General features: G+C 39.7%; 1 protein-coding gene across 3 annotated transcripts in view; it reads left to right on the forward strand.

The window, feature by feature from the left end:
• SMG6 (SMG6 nonsense mediated mRNA decay factor) overlaps positions 1-27,086 on the forward strand; it is a 207,268-nt gene that overhangs the window by 95,846 nt on the left and 84,336 nt on the right. For all 3 annotated transcript variants that reach the window (XM_016211134.2, XM_087825965.1, XM_016211135.2), the window contains one exon: positions 7,965-8,166. In XM_016211134.2, the coding sequence (XP_016066620.1) occupies positions 7,965-8,166 (202 nt within the window). The remainder of the gene's footprint in view (positions 1-7,964; positions 8,167-27,086) is intronic.

Raw genomic sequence — 27,086 nt, forward strand, 5'->3', positions numbered from 1 at the left:
AGTGAGGCAGAGGAGGTTGGGACACTTGACAAATTTGCTTAGTCTTTTTGGACTTTTTCACAGGGGGAGCAAATCTGACCAAATATATTGAATCTGATTGCCCAGTAAACAAGTTCTTGTAGCTGTGGGCACCACTTACTCTCTGGTGAATCCAGTGTAGGCTAGAGAAGTCAGTATGGTAAAGAATAGAGTCCCCTCCTGCACTGTATCTCTCTGCAGGGTCAGCAGCTGGTTGTCTCTGGAATGTAAGTTTAAGCATGAAGGAGGGGCGTTGTCCTGGTGCCTGACCACAAGGCATGGTGGTTTGAGGGCTGGTGCCAATGCTAGACAGAACAGACCTGGCCTTGCCACCACTGAGGGTAGTCCTACCTCATAGCCTTCAGATCCAAGCACTGGAAAAGTGGTATATGAATTTATCTTCTTCCTTTCCAGTTTCTCATGTGGCCACCTAACACTTACTGAGTAAACACTATGGTTGAGAGATCGACAAGATATGGTAGTTCTCTGGGTTTCAAAGTTGTGTCTTATGCCTACTGATCTTTCATTTTGTGGAGTCTTTTCTTTAATGCCATAAGGAATGACACATTCCAGATAGTTCTGTAGATGTCAGAATAGTAATTCCTCTAACACTCTTAAGGTCCTTGTGTGATCTTCATTTGGAGGGTTTAGGAATGCTCTCAAGAAATTAGGAAGGAAAGGGTTTCTACTTAACATCTCTGCTTTACATGATTTTATTGGACTTTGCCTGAATCTGTTCTCTGCAAAGACAAATTCCTCATTGATTAGGTGACCAGATAGCCTACATTTTAATTTGCTTCTCCTCCAGAAACCCCCGCCTCCAAATTGTTTCTCTAACACACTTGGATCCTTATTTAATCTTGCTCCCTGTCTCTATTTTGTTACTCTTTTTTCTTGTACAATTAGCAAATTATTTTGAAGCATCCTCCACTTTCTTAGGGGTATTCCAAAGCTCATCGTGCATCTCCTTGGCTCTCTCCTCTTGCTCATATTCCTCTTCTTTCTGGTCAAATCTGCTTTTCCTAGGCAATAGCCATTTAAGCACATGTGGAACACTTAGGGATTTCAGGGTCATTTGTGCCTTCCCCCACAGAGGCGCTTAAATATGTGTGTTGGGTCAGCAGGTAAGCAGGTTGACTTCCCATTTGTACCTGTTGTAATAAGATGGCTTATCATCCCAGGAGATTTTGGTACAGAGGGTTATAGCCTTGGGTGTGGAAAGTTGCCTTGGGCCACTGTAAGAGACAGTGTCGAGTGCTTTGGTCTATTCAGAACAGACCACAGTGTTTGGAGAGGCCATCTACTTATGGGAGGGGGTGAGAGGAGCAGGGAGCACATTTCTGTGCCAGCCCTCTTATTAGAAGGGAAAGGCAGCTACTCCCCACTTGAACAAGTGAGCATGAGTAAAGTTGTGAATGTCAGGTGATAGAGAGGAGCAGAGAGCAACAGGCTTCCACAAACCTAAGCACAGTGACCTCTTGCATCCCAGGACCTTTGGCAAGGCTAGGGCAGTAGGACAGCCTACCTCATTTCAGAGTCTCTGCTGAAGCCAAATCTTCCCTCATCTTGATCTCTAGTTCTCAGTAAGTGAAAGAGTCAGGGGACTTTGAGAACATCCAAACCTAGCCCAGCTGTGGCAGTTGGTTTATTGCTTTCAGCTGGTACTTGAACCCAGGTCCTGGTCTTGGAGGCTTTCCCAGGTTTAATCCCCAGAGCTTTCTCTGCAGCTGTATGACACTGCGCTGACCCCGAATGAGGATAGGAAAATAGAACCAGTGCCAAGCCAGAGTCTCTTTTTCATTTGGAGTCTGGCTGTCTGCCCATGACCAGGGTTACATAATGGGAAACATAGCTGGGGCTCTGGAGAGCCCGCGTTTCACCAGGCTGCCCAGACCTTCGCATTCTGATGCTATATATCTTCCTAATTGTAGCTCGGATGCATTTATCACACTGTTGGATTGGAGTACTGTTAAAAAAAAAAAAAAAACTCCAGAAATTCCTGGACTTGCTGCTTTTCCGTGGCTTGTCTTGTATAGTCTACAGAGCATGCTGGAAACGGCTTATAGGAAGCCCTCTGAGGTGCTGTCACATAGGGAGATGTAGGGAGTATGCAGTAAGCTCATTTCCTCAGGGAGCCTACATGTGTTGACCCTGTAGGATGAGATAGAAATTCTTGAGTTAAAAAACAGCTAGTTCACTCACCCTCATAGGACAGCTCTGAAATAAGAACTAATCCCAAGTCTAATCTGCACCCCTTCAAGGACGCTTAATACATCTTCCCAAAAGGGCATTTTAGGAGGTCACTAAGTAATAGTCCATCAGCACTTCCCTGAAGGAAGTGGTGGTGACTGTGGGAAGCCCCTTTGCTACCCTGGCTCCCCACCCAGTCTCCCTGGCTCCGGGTTAGGGCGTCAGCACTACAGCCTGGCACCAGGGGGTTCCTCTTCCTCCAAGTGCTGAGTGTGGGGCACACGTGATGTCTCCCACGGCAGGATACTCTGTCCCCTCCCCACTCCTCCCACAGGACTCCTTGTGAGAGGAAGGGGTGTTGGCCTAAGGCTCCAGTCTGACCCCAGCAGGGTACAGCAGCTGACCCCAGGGAGAGTACTTTCCAGCTCTGGGCAGAGGTTATTTGGGTCCAGTGTGTGCTAAACTAAGAAGATGTGTTGGAGTGGTTACAGCTAAAATTTAGAGAGGCAGGAACCGTGAGAATCCGCACCAGGGAGGCCACCGAGGGCTCCACTCATGCAGTGGAGATGTCAAGGTCCCCTGGGGGCTGATCTTTCCCAAACACACAGTGCTGATGGGTTTAGCACACCATAGTGATGTGACAGAGGCTATACATATGAATGTAGCTTGGGAGGACTGAAATTAAATAAGGCACTAACCTAGATAGAGGCTGAAGGAGGCATAGTAAAGGTACTTGAGAAATCCTGCAATGAGGTTACTGTGACCTGTTGTGGGCCATAGGGCTCTAGCTGCACTTTTTAGAACATGGAGTTTATGTTCTTGGAGGAGTGTAGGGTGTCTGAGCTTCAGAATTTGAATTGCAGTATTGGGCAAAATTAATTTAAGTTGGGCACTCTCCCAAGGGCCCAAGTTGACTTACTGGATTCAGGTCCATTTCTGCTATTAGCTGCTCACCTCCTGCAGTTTTCTCCATTTGGGCCAAAAGTCCTCCAGGGCTACAATGGTCTTATGTTGGCCAATTGAACCTTGTATGGAGAGTTGTAGGCTAGAGTATAATGGTCCATAGGCAAACAGATTTTGAAAAGAGCATATTACATATCTTAAGAGCATTTCTATTGTTATGGCCTTTTGTCTTTCCCCTTTGTGCCTATTAGTCCATGGGCTTTCTCTTTTTCAGCTTCCTCGTGCCTAGTTTCCATGCCATCTTGGCTATATTTCCAGAGCTCCTCACCGCAGGAACCAAAAGACCCAACTCGTTTCCCATCTGTACTACTTCTCTGATCTTCCATAGCTCTGAAACACAATGCAGGGCTTCTTCTCACTCAACTCTTTCCGGGTTTGTTCTGCAGCTGTGGAGTTTGAATGTTAGTGTTTAAACAAGCTGGTATTACACAGGAAATGGCCACCTCCACAGGCCCCTGCAGGCTTGTAACATGGGGTCATTGTACTTGATATTAATCACCAGTCAGCCTGTTCCCCCAGTAAAAATATGAAGGGGTGTGTGAGGGCTCAGTCTTCCTTAGACTTGCCAGAAGGATGGCCTGAGACTTGGTCAGGCCTTAGTACTCCACTCTCCAAACTGTCTCCCTCCCTCAGTCCCACCCTGGATGGAGCCTGCAGAAAAGTTCCTACTCAACCTCTTCCCTATTAAAGCTGGCAGACCTGCCTTTTGTTCCGAGTTCTAGGAAGGAGATCAATTGTTGTGATATAACTTGCCTCACATATCTCATACCTTTATCTTTCAGAGCATGCTGTAGTTGAATAACATCTTACATGAGAAAACTCCAAAATTGTCAAAACACAGAAATCCCCTGGTCCACCTGAGACCAGGGCTTCTCAGTTCCTTGGACTGAAGCTACTTTTCTAGTGTTGTTTGCAGAACGAACTCCAGCCTGAAGGGTTAATCTGATTCCCCAAGTCAATATCCCCCTAAACAACCAGCCAAGAGTGTGTGTTGGTTCATTTCTGTGAAATGTGTTTCCCCAGTCACCTGGGCTGGCCTGGGCTGCATTGTATCGGCCAGCAGCTGCACTGCACTCAAACTGACAGCTACATTAAACCTTGGAATTCTGAGGCAATAAAAAGTAAATTAACTTATTTTTTTCCTTTCCTGGTGGAGTAAGTGAATGCATGTCTGTGGAGAAGTGAGTGAGCCTTGGTCCTGAGTGCATACCTCTAACTAGCCACTGCTGGTCTGTCCCAAGCTAGGATCTGGTGTCCAGCCAGGGGTCTGCTTTCCTGGTGTGTGGTGTGTTCTGTGGGGTTGGGCCACTGGGTCACCCTACAATTGCTGATCCTGCTCACTAATCACATCACAGCTGCTGAGAGGCTCCCTTGCCACCATTCTGAGAGCCATAAATGGACTCATTGGATGCAGTTTCATACTCTCTAGCTGCTTTGTGTCTGCTAGGTGAAGAATGCACCCTAACTTTAGCAGGATTTTGTGGGCTCTGGGAGCTTCCCCAAAATATGAGTTGGGACCAGAACAAGTCAGAGGGACTTGCCTAAGCCCATAGCACTCTAGAGGGGGCATTTAGAACTAAAGGTGGTTTGCGATCATCTGAGAAACCTTTTGGGGAGTCATTTCCAAAGCATTTCTAAAAGGTTGGGAGCTGTTTAAAGCTCCTCATAGGCACCAGAATTTGACTTTGGGCTACTCAGCCCAGGCCAACCTTGAATCCTTAAACTCCAAGGGCTGCTGTGGGGTGAAGGTTGGAAGGCAGTCCTAACTGGCATAAGGAACTAGAGCAGGAAAAACCTGAGCTTTTCCCCTTGTAGTGAGGAAACCCTGTGTTCACCCACAGAACTGACTTCTCAGCCCAAAGGCCTAATTGGGGTAAGCTGAGGTGATACTCCCCAGGTTCCAGGAATTACCTCATCCTTTTGCAAATACCTTAACTTTTGAGTTTAGGCATCTCACCCCTTCCTTTTAGTATTAGTTTCCTAACACTCTCCTCTTCCCCACCCTCTGTGGAGCATCACCATATGGCCCATGGGTGCCTAGTTAGTTGTATTCTTGCCTGTGGTGCAACTTTATATTTCTGAGTTGGGAACTCAAGACACATCCTATGTCCTCTGTCACCAGCTGCTGTCTTACACATCACCCCTGGGGTAGGAACTCTTATCCACTTCATTTTTGCACTGAGTCTTAAGGTTTTGGCACAAGGTGGGTGGGTGGTAATGGGCAAAGGCAGATGTAGGCTGGGGTCCCTAGTGGTGGCCAGCAATCTCTGGGAGGAGTCAGTTTTGGTTTATCTGATCCTTAAGGGACGGGAGCACGGTAATGAGAACCACATGGTACCACATATTTCTTCATCTTGGATCCAAGATGGTAGGGGTAGGAGGATAAGAGAGGGATGTGGGGCCCCCCCACTGTGGCAGCCGTAGGTAATTTTCTGCTGCCTCTCCCTGGCTGGGGCTGCTGCTGCCCACACCTCCCACCCCCAACTACATCCTGAAGCAGCCTTGACCTGCACAGCACCAACCAAGGTCCCCAAGCCAAGAATTCAGCTGGGAGACTTTTCACCTTCTTCCTTCTCACTGTCGTCTTTCCTGTTTATTTTCCAAATTGCTGCTCTGCAGCCGAGCAGTGCCTGTTGGCCAGAGCTCACCAGCGCTGTGGGATCAGACTCAGGCAGTGGGCTCAAGTGGCCAGCAGGGCACTGGGGGAGGAAGTGGGGAGCTGGAAGAGCCTCCCTGTGCGTCTCCCATGGGCAGCGCTAACCTCGGAGGCGGCCCTGAGCAGCCCTATCACATCCGGTGCTTGTCTCTGCAGCCGGGACTGGAGGATAAACTATCGGAGCTGTGGGGCAGTGCATCATTCCTCTTATTATTTTCTTCTCTGCAGATGGGGTCGTGGAAAGTTCAGTTCCTTTTAACCCTCAAAGCTCTGTTTATTCTACAGCTGGTAGCCTCAATGCCGCGTTTCCCATTACATCACAAAGGGGCTCAGGCAGATCTCTGCACAGAAACGTGTTGCAACTGTTTATTTTTTTCCATATTTAAACATTTCTGACAGCCAAACCCAGCTGAGCCAAAAGATGGAGCTTTGTGAATGAGTCTGGTTGTTGGTGTCTGTGCAGAGAGAGGCTTTAAAAAACCCTTGTCCCTCCGGTGATTCTTCCCAAACATGTTCTTTTTCCTGGGCAAAGCCTGTGAAGTGAGTTACTTCTGCTGTACACGTGTGTTGATTATGTGCCGTTGTGTGATTAATGGGGCTGTGTTCCGCCTGGTTCCCAGGACACTCTTGAAAACAAGATGTTTCATTTCATTGCCTTTTCCTAGTGCAGTGATTACAGTAAATAAACCAGTGCAGGCTCCTTCCACCTGGAGCCAGTCAGGGAGTCCCCACACCTCTACTCTACTTTCTCTTCTAGCATCACCTTCAATGGCATGTCCCTTGAATGCCCTCCTTTCTGCCATCCCCCCAAGGTTCCTAGTCTCCAGGAGCAACATATTGCTTAGGTCGGAGGCCCCTCCCTAGCAGATTTGGCTCATGCGCAGCAACTCTTCTGGGAAGATTCCAGGATGTAGCTCATTCATATACCTCTTTTTGCGTCTTGCCTCTTGCCACGCCACCTCTTGGACCTAACTGTAAAGCTTTCTTTGTAATTATTTTATGGGTCTCACTCCTTTTGGAGTACAACTTAGCCTAGAGGGCACTTGCCTTTCCCATACTCCCTGGGTAGGTGGTCCTCTGGGGAAGAAACCTAAGCCTGTAGACTTGGCAGCCCTGGATCTGACCACAGTTTGGCTATTTGAGCTTGTCTTGGGCTTGTCAAAAGAAAGTTGTAAGGATCCTTAGCTCCCACCAGAAGAGGGATCTGAACCACAGTAGATTTTTGGCAAATGATGGTGACAGAGAAATGAACCTTTTTATAATTCTGCCTTGGAGTTTGAACTGGGGAGAACCAGATTTTGCATTTTCAAGGATCCTTCTCAGGTTCAACCAGGACCTGGTGATATGCAATTAGGATGACCATCCATTCCAGTTTGCCCAGGACTGATGTGTTTCTGGGAACACGGGGCTTTAAATGCTAATGCTGGGACAATCCCAGGTAAACGATAATGGTTAGTTACCCTGTGTCTAACCTTCTACAGCTGAGGGAAAGGAAAGGCAATAGGATGGCCACGATAGCTCTGATTCTGGTTCATCTGCTGAAATGCATGGGAAGCTTCACACGCCAGGAGTGAGGTTTGTGTTGGATGTGTGTTTAATTGTTTTTCTGCTTATACATAGGAAGAGATTTCTAAAGCATTATAGGAGGGGAAAACCAAAACAAACCACATGACTCTTTCCGTGGTGTGACTAGCCCCTCTGGCTGTGCAAGAGGAGGGAAGATTGGCACTCTGTTGCTGTCTGTGTGGCATATACTTGGCTGGACAGGAGTGGGGGAATTCTGGGAGCTGCCTCAGGCACTGGGTGTCTAGAGTATTTGAGTAAGTGTCTTAGGCACACTGTCTGGAAAGGTGACAGGACCTGCATTAGGCAACTGATTCTCTAAATTCTTTTCCCTCTCTGGTTAGGATTAAAAACTCCCCCTAATCAATTTTAACTTTGCATGGATGGACATACTTTCACCAGATTGCTGCCAAGGGTGCAGTTCAGTTATCCTAGCTTTTTGGGTAAGATTTCCTGGCACATGCCAGCCATAGACATCATTTGCCACAAGTACCTCTCTGTTCACAAGTGCTTAGAATACTTTAACTGGTCCCTCTTTAGAGCTGTTCTTCTTTTCTTACCTTATTTCTCACAGGGTTGCTGTGGATGTGTGGTCGATGTTGGCTGATTTCTGTAACATATTGACTGCGGTGAATCAGTCTGAGGTGCCACTGTACAAGGACCCGGACGATGACCTCACCCTTCTTATTCTGGAAGAGGATCGGCTTCTCTCGGGCTTTGTCCCCTTGCTGGCTGCCCCTCAGGATCCCTGCTACGTGGAGAAAACCTCGGATAAGGTCAGCCCCAGGCCAAACATCACTCCCCATTCACCCTTCCTCTTAATTCTCCAGACTTTTTTATTCTTGGGAAGTTTTCTGTGCAAACGGAACATGATTAAGTCATTGAGAAGGGTGTTAAGGGAAAATATCGACCTTTTAGCCGCTGACATCCAGCTCTGTGTCCTAAAAAAAAGCCCTCTCGACTTCCTTTGGTGTGTGTGTGTGCTTGCTGGCATGTTGTATATACGATCATTTCCTCACTTGTTTAAATAGTCCAGCTTGTGTTGGCAGTGCTCTCACTCAACTCCAAATGGTTTGCATCATGCTTAAAGCACCCTCCTTCCTCCCCCTTTCCTCCTTCCCCCCAGCCACAAAACTCTGCACTAGGAAAACAGCCAGGGCTTTTTCCCTTTTCTAAGGAGGAGAGTGATAAATAGGTGACTAGAGAGAAGCAGACACCATGTGTTAACTTACAAAAAAAACTTTTAGGAATATGAAGCATTCCCCGTTGCCTGGTTTCTATTTTTCTTCCTTTGAGGACTATGTTTTAACCTGAACTTTTTTCTTGTCTGTCTGTTTATAGAAAACAAAGCCCATTGCCTGTTGCCCTGGTGGGGACTGTGGAACTTAGTGTCTGCTTAACAGTTGTGTCTTTGGCCAGGTGCAGAGAGTAAGGCAGTTCATTCTGTCTCACATTCCCATGTAACAGTTGCTAGACTAGGGAAGCAGCACCCACAGACTCTGCGAGCAGTCTCCTGTGCTGTGCAGAGGAAGCCTATGACTGAGCTGTCTGTGGAGTTGTTAGCATCGTGTTTCCTGGGATAGAGGCCTTTGGGGAAGAGTCCACTTCTCAGAAAGAAGTCTTTTGACTTAGATGAAGTATGTATAGAGATGTAGGTAGATTATTTTTTAAGTCATATAGGAAAAACTAAATTCCAAACATAAATTGCAAATATAAGATAATTTTATATTGAATATAAAAATGTTTAAACTTGTTCTTAGTAGAAAAGAGTATAAGTTCCTATAGACAAGTAAAAGGAATAACATTTATCTGCAACCCCTCCACCCAGAGGTAACATCACTGTTATTTTTGCTGACCATACATAATCATATTTAACTTCTAGTTCACATATACTTTTTTTTCTGTTAATTCTCATTGGAGGATATTTTTTCCGTTGATTTTTAGAGAGAGTAGAAGGGAGGAGGTGGAGGGAGGGAGGGAGGGAAAGATGGGGGGAGAGAGAGAGAGAGAGAGAGAGAGAGAGAGAGAGACATTGATGTGAGAGAGAGACATCAATCCATTGCCTCCCACACGCACCCCGACTAGGGGCTGGGGATTGAACCTGCAACCCAGGTACTTGTCCTTGACCAGGAATCGAACCCAAGACCCTCTGGCATCAGCACAGGCTGATGCTCTAACCACTGAGAACACTGGCCAGGTCTACATATACTTTTTTTTGAAACAACTTGGGGTCATATTACATATACTATTTGTAATTTGCTTTTTTTACTTAATATATTTAATGTATTTTTATATGGAATCATTTTTATGATCACTTAATATTCTTTTATATGCCAGTATTAATCTTTGCTTTATTGAACCAAAGGATTGTTCCAAATTTTGCACTGTCAATACCGAAGTGATTTCTTATAGCAGATTTTTTGTATATATTCCCTTTGGTTAAATTTCTGTAAGTAGATAAAGGTTCTAGACATTGACATACCAGAAATCTGTATTCTTTGGGTACATTTAATGGCTAATAGATTTTGGGAATGTGAGAGCAAGAGAAATATTCATTTTATGCTTTTTCCAATGAAAAGTTGGAATGTAGTCTTGCTCTTCTAGTTTCATAGGGGAATAAGAATGGGGAGTTGTAGTATGTGAGGCTGAGGACAGCTAGCACAACGTTTACACTTCGTAGAAGGTGTTCAGTTAGAAGAGAAACTAGCCATGGCTTGAGTCAGGGGAGCCTGGTATTGTTCTTGTGTGATCACAAGGTGGTCTTGACTCCAGAGGGCGCTTTTGAGAGTTGGTCTTGGGTTAGCTAGCTATCTTTTAGTGCAGAACAGGGAAGGAGTCCTAACCAGCTTCAGACTTCGTAAGTCCTATGTTCTCATCAGCTCTCCCAGTGTTAGTGTTGATATATGATGCATGCATATATGATACATATATCTGATAGAATACAGTATATGATAAGTGTATGATCTGGCCGGAGAAGAACACAGAGCCAGCAGTTCATATCCTCAGCCTGTTGTAATGATTCACAGGCTACCTGGCAGTTGTAGCTCATTGAGACTAAGATAGATCTCTGCTACAAGGACTATAAAATAGGTGTGTCAAACATAACATCACCAAATCCAGACTCCTGTATTTTTCTCTCCCAAACCTGGTCTTTCTTTAGTTTTCCCATCTTGGTAAATGGCAACTTTGACTTTTGGGTTGCTCATGTGAAAATTCTTGGGGTTATTCTTGGTTCCTCTATTTTTCTCACATCTCCATAACTAATTCATTAGCAATTCATGTTTTCTTTATTTTCAAAATACATGTAGATACAACTCTTTCTTACCACTACACTCTAGTACAATTCATCAAAATGCCTTCTAACTGGTTTCTCTAGTTCATCCCTCTTACTCCCCAGTCTATTTTCAGCACAGCACTGGAATGATCTTTTTAAAACATCAGTAAGATCATGTCACGTCTCTGTTTAAAACCTTCTGATGGCTGTTCCTCTCACTTAGAGTAAAAGCCAAAGTTTTAACAAGAGCCTACAATGTCAATGATTTGACGCCACCTACACCCTTTTAACTCTCTGACCTCAGCTCCTACTGCTCCTCATAGCCAACATACTCTAGTCACATTGTCATCCTTGCTGTTCCTCAAACAAGGCAAGCACTCATCTTAACCTAGAACAAACACTCTGCCCCCAGATAGCTGCATGGCTCTGTCTCCCTTCTAAATGTGACCTCATTAGAGAGGTCTTCCCTAGTTATTCAATATAGGACATTAACCACCTTTCTTTTTCCTTTATTCTGCTTCATGGCAGCGAAAAATAACATCTCTTGAATATTTAGTGTATATCAGCCCCTGGCCTAGGTATTTCATTAAGTCCTCACAGTAAGTCTACTAAGTAGGTATTAGTACCTTCATTTTTTAAAAAAGAGGTGACCGAAGCTCAAGAGGAACATGAAGAATGATGATAAAACTCATGGATTATCTCCACTGCCAACCTAGAAGATTAGTATAGATGTGTCAGAGGGAATCTTTAGCAACTCTTGACCTTTTGGAAATCTGAAAATGGTAGACATTTTCTTCAGCTTCTACTGTTCACTCCCAAGAAATGTAAAATACCTCAAGGACTCATCAGTAGCAGCAACGTGAACAGTGCATTGCTGGTCAAGATTAACCACGTTTGGTCCAGCCTTCATGCTCATTCAACAGATAATTACTGAGCATGTCTACATCACACTGTCTTACACACACAACATGGAAGATCCAAATGTATAAGGCGAAGTTCCTCCTGGCTTGGAAAGCACTTTGTGGCATATACAAACGTGAGAAGCAACATAAGTTAATTTGAACCTATAATTAAGGATGCACTCCTGAAATTTTGTTGAGCTTATAGTAGTATCTCAATGGAGGCATGGCTTAAGGAGTACTGATTTGGCCTTAACATCATAGTATTTCCCAACCAGGTTCTTTGGAACTCTAGTTTTGTAAGATCTTAATTGTTGGGTGAAAGAGTTTCATGATCATGTAAGTTAGGATAAAGCAGTGTTAAACAGGACTCAGTACTACGAGACTTCTTGGAGCTTTTAAATATAGTGTACATTGTGAGAAGGATAGTCTTTGCAGTCTTTTCCAAACTTGCTTCACCCTTGAACTTTTTGATTTATAAACATCTTCTAGGATTAGTATTCTGCCTAAAATAAACAAACCCCAGTAAAAAACCCAGATATGGGATGAGCAAGTGGTGAGAAAACAGGTTGCTATTGGTATTACCCAGAAGGTAAGGTAAGGAGTACAGATTAGGCTAAAAGCAATAGAATGGAGCTGGTTACATTTTGAGAGAAACATTGCATTGCAGATGTTGAAACCATTTAGAGCCAAACAGGGGAAAGAAAGTGATCTTAAATTCATTGAGTGGCTGCTAGGCACCTAATTCCAGAGATTAAGTAGCACACTCAAGGTCATGTGGCGAGTAAGGAAGTGTAAAATTAGAAAGAACCCATATCTGTATGACTTCAAAACCTCATGTTTTGTGTGTGTGTGTGTTTTTAATTTTGTTACACAGTTTTATTGATTTCAGAGAGAGGAAGAGAGAGGGAGAGAGAGAGAGAAACATCAATGATGAGAGAGTCATTGATTGGTTGCCTCCTGCACCACCACCACCAATCCCGGAGATTGAGCCCAAAACCCTGGTTTGTACCCTGACCGGGAATCGAACTGTGATTTCCCAGTTCATAGGTCAACGCTCAACCACTGAGCCATGCCGGCTGGGCAAAACCTCATGTTTTGGTGAATGATTTGATGTCTAGGATTTGCTTCAAAATAACTTGGGGCCCAGCCGTTTATGAACTTTAGTTAAAAGTGAAACTGAAAATAGTGCCATCTCTGAGATCCCAGGTTCAAAAAAATAAAAAAATGTTATGCCCCTTGTTATTTGACTCCACTGAATAAAATACATCTAACAGTGAAAATCCTGAGTACAGGCATCTTACAAAAATCTGACTAACATTGAGAAACTGGCCCCGCTGGTGTGGCTCAGTGGTTGACCATCAACCTGTGAACCAGCAGGGCATGTGCCTGGGTTGTGGCCTCGATCCCCAGTAAGGGGTGTGCAGGGGGCAGTCGATCATTGATTCTCTCTCATCATTGATGTTTCTCTCTCTCTCTCTCTCCCCCTCCCCCTTCCTCTCTCTGAAATCAATAAAGACATATTTTTAGAAATAATAATCTGGGGAGGGAGGTAGATAGGAGTATTAATGAAAAGAGGCCAGATATTGATTATTATTGAATACTGATCATTATTATTGATTAAATATTGATCATTATTATTAAATCTGAATAATGGGTACACTGAGTTGAGCTGTCCATAATAACAAGTTTTAAAAGAAGTAATAGCTATTCTGAAAGCAAAACAAGTAAAACTCTGTCCTTCCTGCCATATCATAGTGCTTAAGTGATTGAAAAGTAATTAAACCATAATAATAAAGTTAAGCTCTTGCAATCACTAATTATGTCCAAGGCACAGTGCTAAGCTATTTACATGCATTTTCTCATTGAAACTCCAACAACCCTATAGGCAAATAGGAAAAGTGATGAAAAAGAAACTGTTCTAGGAGAAAGATCATGTTGTGCCTTAGTATCAAAAAAGCTTAACTATCATCTTCAAAATATATGCATATGACTGTATGGCTAGCTATAGGTGATACTAAACAAGGATCTATTTAGTAACAGGCCCCATCTTTCCTTAGGTTCTAAAGGTCTAGTTAATGGATACAGTTCTCATTTTAGCATCCCCAGCTGGATTAATCTGTGTGATTGTCTTTGTCTTTCTCCATATATTGTCTCGAAGAAGTAATTGAAGGACTTCAAAAAGCTAATACTTGGGCCACTCTTTGGCTTGATAGGGAATAAATTATAAGTCACATTGTAAGGGCATGTTGTAAGTCTCCCGTCCCATCCCATTCATTTTTACAGTCATCTTTGCTTTCTTTCTGGATGCAGGAACCCAGGAAACTTTGTCATTTATAAAATACATGGTTGAGGTTAAATGAGGCTTAAATTGTCCAACTTTTGGAAGTACTGCCTTGTCTGCTTGTTTATTTGTTAAATGACATTTTTGGCATGTTGTTGTTTGTTCATGTAATTACCAAAAAGTGTTTTAAATAGAAAATATAGAAAAGCACAAGAAAATAAAAATCATCTACAAGCTACCACCTAAAATTAACCAGTGTTAATAGTTTAGCATATGTCCTTCCAGTCTTTTTCTGCTCATGCTTATATGTGTGTTCTTTTCCATTCATAAAACTAGAACCATCAGTGTATGTTTTGTTCTTGTTTTATGTTTGTTATAAGCCCTTATTGTTTTATGCATGTAGTTTGGGGAAGTGTTATCTTTTGTTTTTTTTGTGGTCTGGAAAATACATATTTAAGTCCTAGCTACCAGTGACTGATTTTTTGAAAAACATATTTGATCCTCTGTTCTCAAAGTATCAGCATCAGGCCCTGGCCGGTAGCTCAGCTGGTTAGAGTGTCGTCCTGATACACCAAGGTTGCGGGTTCAGTCCCCAGTCAGGGCACATATAAGAATCAACTAATGAATGCATAAATAAGTGGAACAACAAATCGATGTTCCTCCCTCCCTCCCTCCAATCAATAAATAAAAATTTTAAAAACCTGTTGACTATCCCCTATTTAAAATATGGAAATTAGGACTATTTACAATATGTATTTTCTTTTTCACCCAATTGCATTATGCTTCTAGATTTACAATAATTATTAAGAATTAATTTATATTAAGTGTTGCCCGGCTGGGTGTGGCTCAGTGGTTGGGCATTGACCTAGGATCCAGGAGATCGGGGTTTGATTCCCGGTCAGGGCACATGCCCAGGTTTCGAGCTAGGCAGCCGATTGATGACTCTCTCAGCATTGATGTTTCTCTCTCTCTCCCCCTCCTTTCCTCTCTCTGAAATCAATAAAGTATGTTAAAAAAACACACACTACTTTATATTAAGTGTTTTTAGTGCTCACCATCAGTCTTTTTAATCTACAGCTTTCCCATTTTTATGTTCTTTATTTTCATTCATCTATTATTCAAATGCAACATAAATTTTTTTCAGCAAAGGTATCATGGGTGCTTTTTAAAAATTAAGATGACTTACAAAATACAGTAGTAATACACATACTTATGCAAAAGAATAAAATAATTCACACAAAAATATATCAAGTCAAAAGCCACGATCCAGGAATAACCACTGCTAACAATTTGGTATTTGTCTTTTTAGACTACTTCTGTGCTCATTGAAACATGTTTGTACACATATATACATATATGATCAAAATAATCTCTCTGTCTTTGCTCTATTAATATATTAAAGACATTCTTCATGACTAGTTTTTGAATACTTGTATCTTGAAATTATTCTTATTTTGTCCTTGCACTTGAATGGCAACTTAGGTTTACTTTTTTTTTTTCCCCTTAAGGCTATGGATATTATTCCATTGCATTAATGATTATAAAAAATAAGAGAAAAATCTGATTTTTCCTTTTTTTGTAGGTAATTTTTTTTCTCCAGCGTGGATAATTTTCTCTAATATTGAATTTCAGATTGTATGAAGATTCATTAGATGTTAGGCTCTATACCTTAATTTTTCATGATACCGAGTGAGTTTGTTTTTAACATGCACATATGGTTCTGTCTTTGGACCAGAAAAGTTTTCATCTCTTATGTCCTTGATTGCTAATGTTCTGTTGTTCTATTCTTTTCTTCAGTAATTTCTGTTCTCCTAATTTATTGACTCTCCATTCCTTGCCCTCTACATCTCTCTGTCGTCTTAATTGCTTTCTGTCTTGCCTCTGCATTCCTTGGAGGGCTTCTCAAGTTTGTCCTCTCTGTAATTGATTCAGATTTTTATAGTGCTGATTCTACTCTTCTTTTAATTCAATTTTTAATTATGTTATTGCATTATTTGTTCCCTTACGTTATTTCCTTACCTTATCCTGTAACTTTATATTTTTGCCTGCCTTTTATCCAGGTTCCTTTTATCTGTCTTTGTTTTGTCATTCATCTTTCAGTGTTCTTCACAGGTTCTATGATTTTAAAAATTCAATTTTAAGAATAAAACGGATACTGTCTTCTTCACTTAACATTTCCCCTCGCCAAAATATGCTTTGTTTCTCTATTTCTTTCCATGCTACATTCTCCCTTTTTTATGTTACAGACTCTTTGCATAGGCCCCACCTTGGATTTCTACAATCTGATTTGGGCCATCTATATTTCTTCAACAAAGAAACATTTACTCAGGTCTGATATTTTCTCCGAACAGGTTAGGTAGATTCTCACTGGATGTCTTCTTTGTCTCCAAATATTATTTACAATCCCCTTCTCAAGTCTAAAGGTGCTTAATAGAAGTTTGTAATACTAAGTCACCAACCTAAAGGGAGTGAGGAAGAAGCCAAGTGGTGTGCAATCTCAGTAGGTGAATTTATTTTCTACATTTCCTGTTCTGTATATGGTAAAGCTACTATACCAGAGCTAGTTTCCCATGTCCAGTCTTTGTTTCACATAAATGATATGGCAATTTCTGACCTCCTTCCTGAAGTTGTGGCCTCTCTGAACTGCTGATTATGAGGGGTACTGCTTTGTAGCAGTGAAAAAGCTTCCAAGTAGTTTTCTGTATCTGCCCCATGTCCTCACACTTTGTGGTAGGCAGACTTTGTAGAAGGTAGGCCAAGGGTGGCACTTATTTTAATCCCTGAAACCTGTTAAATGTTACCTTAAAAGGTAAAAGGGCCTTTTGCAGGTGTGATTAAATAAAGGATCTTGAGATGGGAAGAGGATCCCAGATTATCCAGGTGGACTTAATGTAATCACAGGGGTTCTGATGAGGAAGCAGGAGTGTCAGAGTCAGAAAAAGGAGATGTGATGATAGAACCAGAGGTCATAGAGAGAGAGATTTGGAGGTAGTATGCTGCTGGCCTTGAAGATGGAAGAAGGGATCATGAGCCAAGGAATGCAGGTGGCCTCTAGATGCTAGAAAAGGCAAGGAAATAGATTCTCCCATAGAGCCTCCAAAAGGAACACAGTCCTTTCAACACCTTGGTTTTAGGAATTCTGACCCCCAGAACTGTAAGATAATAAATTGTATTGTTTTAAGCCATTAGATGTGTGGTAATTTATTACAGCAGCAGTGTGAAACTAATAAACCCTTTCAAACTGGAGAATTTTGCCAGGCTCTTCATTGTTTACTTCTGCTTCCTTTTTCTTTTTTTAACTTTTAAAATTATGAAATATAAATATGAAAATTATACAACAAAGACTTATCACAAAGTGAGCAACAGTATAACCACCAAGCAGGTCAAGAAATAGAATGAGACTCGAGTGATTAATTACCAGTTCCATTCAGCTTATGTTGGAGGTCCTAGCCAGTATAGTAAGACAAGAAAAAGAAATAAAGTATTAAAAAAATGACTTGAAAGGAAAAAAATAAAGCTCTCTTTATTTGCAAATAACATGATACATGCTTAGAAAATCCAGAAGAAAACAAGAATAAATTATTAGAATTAATAAACGAATTTAACAAAGTTGCTGGATATAAAGTCAGTATACAAAAATCAATTCCATATTTAAAAACTAACATTTAACAAAAGATTTTTTTTAAAGTTGCTTTCTTAGGAAGGGAAGCTGTGAAATGGCTCTTAATGACCTCCTTCTAGCTATCTATCCATCTGGCAGTAATTCTTTTATGTTGATGGCAGATGGATGTCATTTTCCCATTTAATAGCTATTAACTGTCTGCTATGCATCAGACGCTATTCTAAATAACGCAGCCATAGCAGTGAACACAGTAGGCAGAGGGAGGGATCATGGGGCATGGGGTTTGGGGGTACACTCTGTGTATTTCGGTTTGGTCACTTCACATGGGATATTGGAAGTAGAGTTAACTAGGAAGACTACACTTTTTACATTTTTTAATTATAAAAATAATCTTTGTATTATAAAATAGATGTTCGTTTTAGAAATACTAGAGAAATCCAGGTTAGCAATAAGGAAAATAAAGATTCATTGATCTTTGTATAATAGTTGGATAGGTGGATGGACAGATGGACAAATGTGAAGTTTTTTTGCTTTTTAACAGAAATAGAATCAAACTATATACTGTTTTGTAATCTATTTTGTTCACTTAACAGTAAATATATCCAGAATATATTTCCATGTTCACCTATAACTTGAAGTTTAATGGTCACATTATATCAACTTCTTTGGACGTAACATAATATTTGTTTAGTCCCCAATCATTAGACATTTTAGGAAGTTAATGATTTTTCAGTTTTATAAATGATGCCATGTCAGGAGATCTTATACAGAAATCTTTACATATGTCTTTTATTAATTCATAAAATAAATTTTCTAAGTGGAATTAATAAGTCAAAGAGAGTATGCAGATTTTTAAGACTTGATAGATATGCTGAATTGCCCTCCAGAAAAAGTTATCACCATTTAAACGGCAGAATATGAGTGAATGTTTTCTAGCATTTTCACCAATCCTGAATGGTTTGATATTTTTGTTTCTTTGCCAGAGATGTGCAAAAATGGCATCTCACTGTTTTGATTTTCATTCTTTGATTACTAATTGGGTGGATTTTTTTTAAGTATTATGCTTATTGGTTATATATATTTACATATAATGATATTAAATTGCCTTATGTTCTGTGTCCATTTCACCATTGGAATGCTCACTCATTTATTTCTTAATGATGTGTAAAAGCTATTTGTGAATAATTTTTTAACTTTCTTTGGTTACTCTTGTATAAAAGATGTTTTATTTCTATATTGAATGAGATGAGAACTTTGGGAAACTTGGAAGGGAAGGGTGTAGCACTCTATTTTTTAGGCAGTAAGAACATGTATCTTCCTTTGTCACACCATGCTATATAAGATCTTTTGTTTTCACCCTTTCATTCAGTTTCTCTTTCTTATACCTACCTCTCTATCAATCCATGCATATCTAAGGAAAAATTATTTCCAGCCAGATATTTAGAAATGAACTATGAGCTGTATCTACTTCCTTCTCTGTTTTGGCTTTTTAATTGAAGGAGCCCTTGATATAGATATAAACTTAGTAAAAGTTATAACAGTGTTTTGAAAAGTCCTCTGGTTTATACCTAGAAAATGTTATAAATTCCGATTTTGTTTTCCCTCTTCTCACTTTAGGTGCAATAAATACCTTGATGAGCTGCTTTGTTTGATGATTCATTTTACAAGCGGCCCTTTGCCACTATTTGTATTGTGTATTTCTCTCTGCCTACCTCATTGTTGCTCTCCCTCACTCTCTTTGTGCTTGCTCTTGCTTCTTTACTAATTGTTTATAAATTTATAAACTTACTAATCTCCACTCCGATCCCTGAATATATCAGTGACTGCCTAATTTATAATCTAATTCCCCAAATGGGCCCTGTTGAACTCAGTTATTGTTATGCCTTTGCTATGGCTCGATAAATGACCAGGTGTTCTTTGCTCTAGAATAGTAATTCTTACACTTCAGCATTCATCAAAATCACCTGGAGAGCTTGCTAAACAACGAGTTGCTGGGTGCCACCCCAGAAGTTTCTGAGTAGTCAGGAGGAGAGAAAAAAATTGCATTTCTAAACTTCCCAGGTGATGCTGATGGTCTGGGTGCCACACTTTGAGAACCACTATTTTTAGGAATTTGGTGGCTGCCAGGGTTACAGCCATCAGGCAAAGATTTTGACAGGTAAAGTAATAAAGATTCCTGACAGAAATAGTCCTCCTAATTCTATTTTTAACCTTGGAATAGAGAGCATATTACCTTTGAGTTCCGTTACTTTTCCTCCATTTTGTCAAACAGCAGTTATGTTCACAATGCTGTAAATACATTTTTCTTAAATATATATGAAGAGTTACATGTCTGGGTCTGCTTTCCTAAGAGGACGCTGAGTCAAACAACTGACTTTTAGTGAGTGCTTATCTGCTAGACATTGTTTTAATGCTTTATATTATCTCATTTAAATTTCACAAAAGCCCTATGGGAATTTGGACTATAAGAAGAATTTGCTCAGGATGACAGCAAAGAATAAAGGAATCAGATCTGAGCAGTCCAATCTAGAGCACACAGTCTTAATTGAATATCAGTACAGCAGTAGAGTGGTTGAACAAACACATTACTTAGTATTTCTAGTTCTCTTCCCAGCTTTGACAGTTTTTTTATTTTCACTGGGAGCTTGATTTCTCACCAGGAACTTGGAACTATTGACCTGGTTTAGGGAGATAATCTGGTCTTCCATAATAGTTCCTAAAGATGAGCAAAGAAGTAAAAGAGTTCATATGAGGGGAGTGAATGCTCAGATTAAATTTACCTGCTTCCTTCTCTCTGGGTTGGATGTTCTTTAGATCTTGGATTGTCCTGGGTCCAAAGATACCGGAGTGCCTAGAACAGCAATTTTCAACCTTTTTCATCTGATGGCATACATAAACTAATGGCTAAAATTCTGTGGCACATTAAAAAATATATTTTTGCCAATCTAACAAAAAAATAAGTATACTTTTGATTCATTCACACCAGACGGCTATTGTTGTGTTGGCTGTTGTCATTTTTTTTTTTTATTTGACAGTCTAAGGGAAAAGAGTTCAGTGCCCCTAACTAGTCAGGCACTGCATGTTTTATAAAATCTTGTGGCAGCACAGTGGTTGAAAATCGATGGTCTAGAATATGTGTCTTTGGAGAGAGAACTTGATTTATTTTTGGCAAACCCATGAGAGTTCTCTAAGAGGGACTGAATATATGCACAGGATGATATACATCATTTTGGAAGTGTGTCTAAGGGCAAAAAAATCTAAGAGTGCAGGCAGGATTTCTTATAGATGAACTGGTAGAGATGGCTGGTGGGGATAACAGATACGTAAAAACCAAAAAGTCAGCGCCGTAAGCATGCCTTCTTATCTACATGCACACTTACAAACAATATTTGGCTCAAGATTTAATAAATGTGGGCCATAATGAAAAATAAAATTGAAATTGATAACAGAAAGATGTATAATACTTAGAGAAAATAGTTAACTTTTTTTCTTTTTTTAAATATATCTTTTATTGATTTCAGAGAGAGGAAAGGAGAGGGAGAGAGAGAGAGAAACATCAATGATGAGAGAATCATTGATCGAGCCTGCAACCCGGGCATGTACCCTGACCAGGAATCGAACCCTGATCGCCTGGATCCTAGGTCGATGCTCAACCGCTGAGCCACGCCTGGCTGGGCAAAAGACTTAACTATTGATTGACATAATATTCTGCCTCATACTTCTGTCCTATGGCTTTTTAAATTTTCTTTACTAATATAATTTTTCATATATGTAAAAGATTATGTATTATATTTTTACTTCATAACTTTATCTGAAAAGTTAATCTTTATTTCAAATTTATATCTTTACTGTATCAACTTATTGATATGTAATCAGTAAAATCATACATTTGAATGTACTTATGTGTGTATACACCTATATAAAGATCACCTCCATTGCCCTGGCTGGCTTTCTCATTGGTTAGAGCATTGGCTTGTGGCTGTGAGGGTCTCGGGTTTGATTCCCAGTCTAGGGCACATACCTTGGTTGCAGGCTTGATCCCTGGCCCTGGTTGGAGCACGTGCGGGAGGCAATCAGTGTGTTTCTCTCATATTGATGTTTCTCTCTTCCTCTCCGCCCCCCCTCCTCTTTCTCTAAAAAAATCAATGGAAAAATATCCTCAAGTGAGGATTTTTTTTAAAAAAGACCACCCCAGTCAACATATAAAATATTTCCATCTTCCCAAAATATTACTGAGTGCCCCTTTGCAATTAATCTCTCTAGCCTTCCTCCCTGCCCCAGGTAACCACTGATCTAATTAATGACATTATAGATTAGTTTTGTGTGATCTAGAATTTCATGTAAATGCAATCATACAGTATGTACTTTTATGTCTTTGTTCTTTCACTCAGCATTATATATATGAGATTCATCCATGTTGTTGTGTTTTTCCAGCAGTTTATTCCCTTCTATTGATGAATAGTATTCCATTGCATGGATATATCACAGTCTGTTTACCCATTCACTTGATGATGGATGTTTTGGGTGTTTTTATTTTTTAGCTGTTACGAATAAAGGTGCTGTGCACACTAATGTACAAGTCTTTTTGTGGATATATGTTTTAATTTCTGTGGGGTAAGTAACTAGAAGTAGAATTGCTCAATAATATGATAAGTTTATATCTAACTTTAAAGGAACTACTAAACTATTTTCTGAAGTGATTGTACCATATTGTCCTCCCACTAGCAATGTATCAAAGTTCCAGTTGTTTCACATCCTTGCCAACACTTGGTATTTCTAGTCTTTATACTTTTAGCCATTCTAGGAGGTATGAAGTGGTATCTTAGTTTTGATTTGCATTTCCCTAATTAATGATGACCATCTTTTCATGTGTGTATTAGCAATTCATATATCGTCTTTTGAGAGGTGTCCAAATCTGTTGCCCATTTTTAAAAAATTGGAATATCAATTTGTTCTTATTGAGTTGTAAAAGTTTTTTATATATTCTGGATACAAATCTTTATTAAATATATCTCCTGTAAGTATTTTCTTCCAGTATGTGGCTGGCTTTTGTTTGTTTTTTAAACAGAATCTTGAAGAGCAAAACTTTTTAACTTTGATGAAGTACAATTTTTCAGATTTTTCCTTTATGATTAGTGCCTTTTCTATTTTAAGAAATCTTTGCCTTTGTCTTCTTAACTATATCCCTTTTAACACTTTTTCAGTGCTTTTTCTAGAACTAACAATTTACATTCTTAACTTTTCAGTATATGTTTAGAGTCAGTATTGTATTTTACACTTTACACCTTTGCTTCCTGTTTCCTGCTTTACACTGCAAATGTAATAACCTTAAAACAGTGTAAGTCCATTTGCCCATTCCCTTTTGCTTTGTGCAGTTGTCTTACCATTTTTTATATGTTAAAAACCCTACTGTACCATGTTATTATTTCTACTTAACAATTGGTTTAAGTAAATTACAAACAGAAAACATATACTTTTATATTTATCCACTTAATTACTAGTGCCCTTCATTCTTTTCAGTAGATCCAAGTTTCCATCTGGTATCATTTCTTTTGAGCCTATAGGACATAAGCAAGTTTGCTGGTGACAAATTCCCATAACCTTTGTTTATCCAAAAATGTCTCTATTTCTTTTTATTTTTGGTTTTAAAGGCTTTCTTTTTTTTTTACTTGATAAAGAATTCTGGATTGAAGTTTTTTCTTTCAGCATCAAGGTGTGATTCTGTTATTACCTGGCACCCACTGTTTTCTCATGAGAAATCAATAGCATTCTTATGTCTCTCTATATAATGTATCATTTTGTGGGGGTTGCTTTGAATATTTTTTTAATAGTTTATTGATTTTTTAGAAAGAGGGAGAAGAGACAAGTATCGATGTGAGAGCACATCATCAGTCGACCGCCTCCTGCACACCCCTCCTGGGGATCGAGCCTGCAACCCAGGGTGTGCCCTGACTGAGAATCGAACCAGCAACCTCTTGGTGCATGGGATGACACCCAACCAACTGAGCCACACAGGCCAGGGCTGACTATTTTCTTTTTATCTTTGGTGTTCAAAAGTTTGATTGGGACATGCCTGGGTGTAGTTTTTTTTACATTTATCCTGCTTGATTTTCACTGATCCTCTTGGATTTGTAAGTTGATGTTTTTCATTAAATTTGGGGTATCTTTCAGACTTTATTCTCTCTTTTTTCCTGCCTCAGTTAGCCTGTTTTTGGAATTCCAGTTATGTGTACGTTAGACACTTTGAGGTAGTCCCACAGATTTGTGAGACTCCATTTATCTTGCATTTTTCCCTCTAGTCTCTGATGACTTAGTTTCTATTGATCTGTCTTCACATTCACTGACTCTTCTGACATTTCCAATATGCTTTTAAACTTATCCTTAAACTTCTTATTTCATTATTTTGCTTTTCAGTTCAAGAATTTCTCATTGGTTCTTTTTTATAATTTCCTTGTCTCTGTTTATGTTTCCTATTTGTTTGCTCATTGAGATAATATTTTTCTTTAATTTTTTAACTTCTTTCCCATTAATATTTTGGACATATTTATAATAACTGCTTTAAAGTCTTTGCCTGCCAGTTCTAACATCTGGGGCATCTCACATTTGATTTCTACTAAATATGGATTGTATTTTGCTGTTTCTTTGTGTCAAGTGATTTTTTTTTGGATTTTTTTTTGAGAATTTTTATGAGTTTATTTGAGCAAAACTGACACATATGCTGCGGAGCAAGCTCTCTCAAATGCTCTCTAGTGATTTTTGTTTAAAATCACTAGAGATTGTGGATAATTTGTTAGAGAGATTCTGGGGCTTGTTCCCTTCCTCTGGAGAGTTGGGGTTTTTTTTGTTTTGTTTTGTTTTGTTTTATGTTAATAGGCAGTTAAATTACTGCTTGATGATCTTGAACTTGTGTAGGCTTAGTGTTTACATATTATTAGTGTAGCTGTGTCGACACCTAGGATGTTTCCCAAGCTCCAGTAATTTAGTGATAGTCAGCCTCCAAGCCCTGACTCCCCTGCCAATTTTGTTTTAGGCTGGGTTTTAGGCTCTATTGGTATAGATTTAGATTAGGTTTAACTCTAGGGTGTGGTCTCTCTAACATCTTGGATTTTAACTCAGAAGTGTTAAAATCTCTCCACTCTGGCAGTGTTAGAACTCCACCTCCGTCAATCCTTAGGCAGTGTTCTTCCCCCAGCACTGCTAGACCTCTGATACTCTCTGTGTTCCCCTCTCAACCCTGTAGCACCTGCCATCTGATAAGCCTTTGGTGGTCTTGGCCTGTACCATAGTTTTCTTGGGATTCAACTTTTTGTGTCATGGTCGGAGAATTATACCCAAGTAGAGGACTGTGTGATCATAGACATTTCATGAATTTTCCTTCTGTCAGCGATCACAGTCTTGTACCACCTATTGTCCACTGCCTAAAAACAGTTGCCTCATGTATTTTATAGCTGTTTATGGTGGGAGAACTAGTCCAATACCAGTTACTCCATCATGGTCAGAAACAGAAGGTGGACTGTTTTTACTTTGTAATTATAACAGTAATTCATTCTCTTTGTAATAATATTAAAGTAATAATAGAACTATAGAAAATAAAGAGTTCAAGTCCCTCCGTTCCAAAGATGATTGCTGTTAACAGTTTGGTAACCATCCTTGCACACATACATATACAGAGTATTGATTTTTCTAATAAAATAAAAATGCATGCTATATACACATTACTTTTTTTTTTCTTGATTTACTTTGGAACTGTTTCTAAATCAGTACATATAAATCTACATTTTTTCAAGTTATATCACATTCTGTTGTGTAGATATGATTTATCCATCTGTTGTTTAGGTGATATTTAATTATGTCCACTTTTGTTACTACAAACAGTGCTGAAATGAACTTCCTTTTTCCTACAAGTACTTAAATATTTGTGTACTACAGGACTGTTTTTGTAGAATAGATTCCTACAAGTGGAATTGCTTTATCAAAAGATATATATGTTTACTATTTTGACAAATTCTGCCAAATTGCCCTCCAAAATGATCATACCAGTTTATACTTCTTTTAATAATATGTGAGTGTCTGGTTCTTCATACACTCACCGATATTGTGTATTATTATCACTATTTTCAACTTCTAATTTTCTAAGTTTAAAAAAAATCTTTTTTTAAAATTGTTGACACTATTGCAGATGTGTCCCCCATTAACTCTCCTTTGCCTCTCTATACAGCCCCAGGCCTTTACCACATTATTGTCTGTGTTCATGAGTTGTGCATGTATGCATATATGTTCTTTGGTTAATCTCTTCCTGTCCCACCACACCCCCTCCCCTCTGAGGTCTGTCAGTCTGTTCCATGTATCCATGCCTCTGGTCCCATTTTATTCATCAGTTTATTTTGTTCATTAATTTGCATTTGTTTACTAGCAGAATAAAGGATCTTTTTCTATATTTATCATTTGTTTATATTTCTTCCTCTCTGTCTTGCATATTTATGGCCTTGTCCATTTTTATGTTATTTATTATTCTTATTGATAAATACATTTTATTTACTGTATGTGCTGATATTTTCTCCTGGTTTATAGTTTGTTTGTTTGTCTTGTTTTGTTTTAATTTATTTTAAAGAGAGAGGAAGGGAGGGAAGACAAAGAGAAACATTGATTGACTGCCTCCTAAAAGGGCCCCCTCTCCCCCCCATATTGGGAATCCAGCCTGCAACCTGGGCATGTGACCTGATAGGGAATCGAACCAGCGATCTCCCGGTGCACGGAATGACTCTCAACCAACTGAACCACACCGGCCAGGGGTGTAGCTTGTTTTATCATCCTGTTTATATTTGTTACAATGTACAACTTAAAATTTTTATAGAGTTAAACCTGCCCTTTCCAGTGTGCCACCTGGATTTTCTTGTCACGCTTTCCTCATCTTTGTACACACCTATGATTGTTCTCCCTGATTGTTTCACTTGATTTCTCCAAAATGAAAGGTTTGTGATTAATAAGAAACACTGTGATTTACCCAGGCTTACATTGGCATTTTGGCTGTTAAAGTAGGGACTGCCACTTTTAAGTGCTCCAAATATTCCAGAACTGCAATCATTTGGAACAAAGGCTTTTAAAGGTTTGATGTTTTTGTGGACAATTTTTGTGATATCATTATTGTCAGTGACAGGAAAAACTAATCTTTAGCTGCCTAAGAGTAAATCCAAATGTTTCTTAACTACTAGTAAACTCAGAAATAACCAGATGAAATCATGGAAAACCTCATTTGTAGTGAATGCTTATCTAGCAATAGATTTTTTTTTTCCTCATGCACATAGCCCCCTCTAAAGTGAAGGAGAGAAAAATGAGAAACTGTTCTTAATTCTAGAGTGCAGTGGAAAACGTGGTTTGCATATGTGCAGCAAAAAACTTTGGAAGGTTGGAATTGCGCAATGAGTGTAGGTTGAGCAATTGCTTAACAAGGCATACACGTTGGGCTGAGGGGGGGCGTCCTTTGCTCTTGTGCAATTAGGGAACTCCAGAGCTTCCTGAATAGGGGATTTCCTTTTATTTCTTACATGCCACTTTAAAAATTCACTTTTTCCCTCCTTTTCAATATTTGTTATTTTTTATTCCCTTGAGTTCTTACT

This window comes from Miniopterus natalensis, chromosome 17 (assembly GCF_054644295.1).
Source record: "Miniopterus natalensis isolate mMinNat1 chromosome 17, mMinNat1.hap1, whole genome shotgun sequence".
NCBI classification, from domain to species: Eukaryota; Metazoa; Chordata; class Mammalia; order Chiroptera; family Miniopteridae; genus Miniopterus; species Miniopterus natalensis.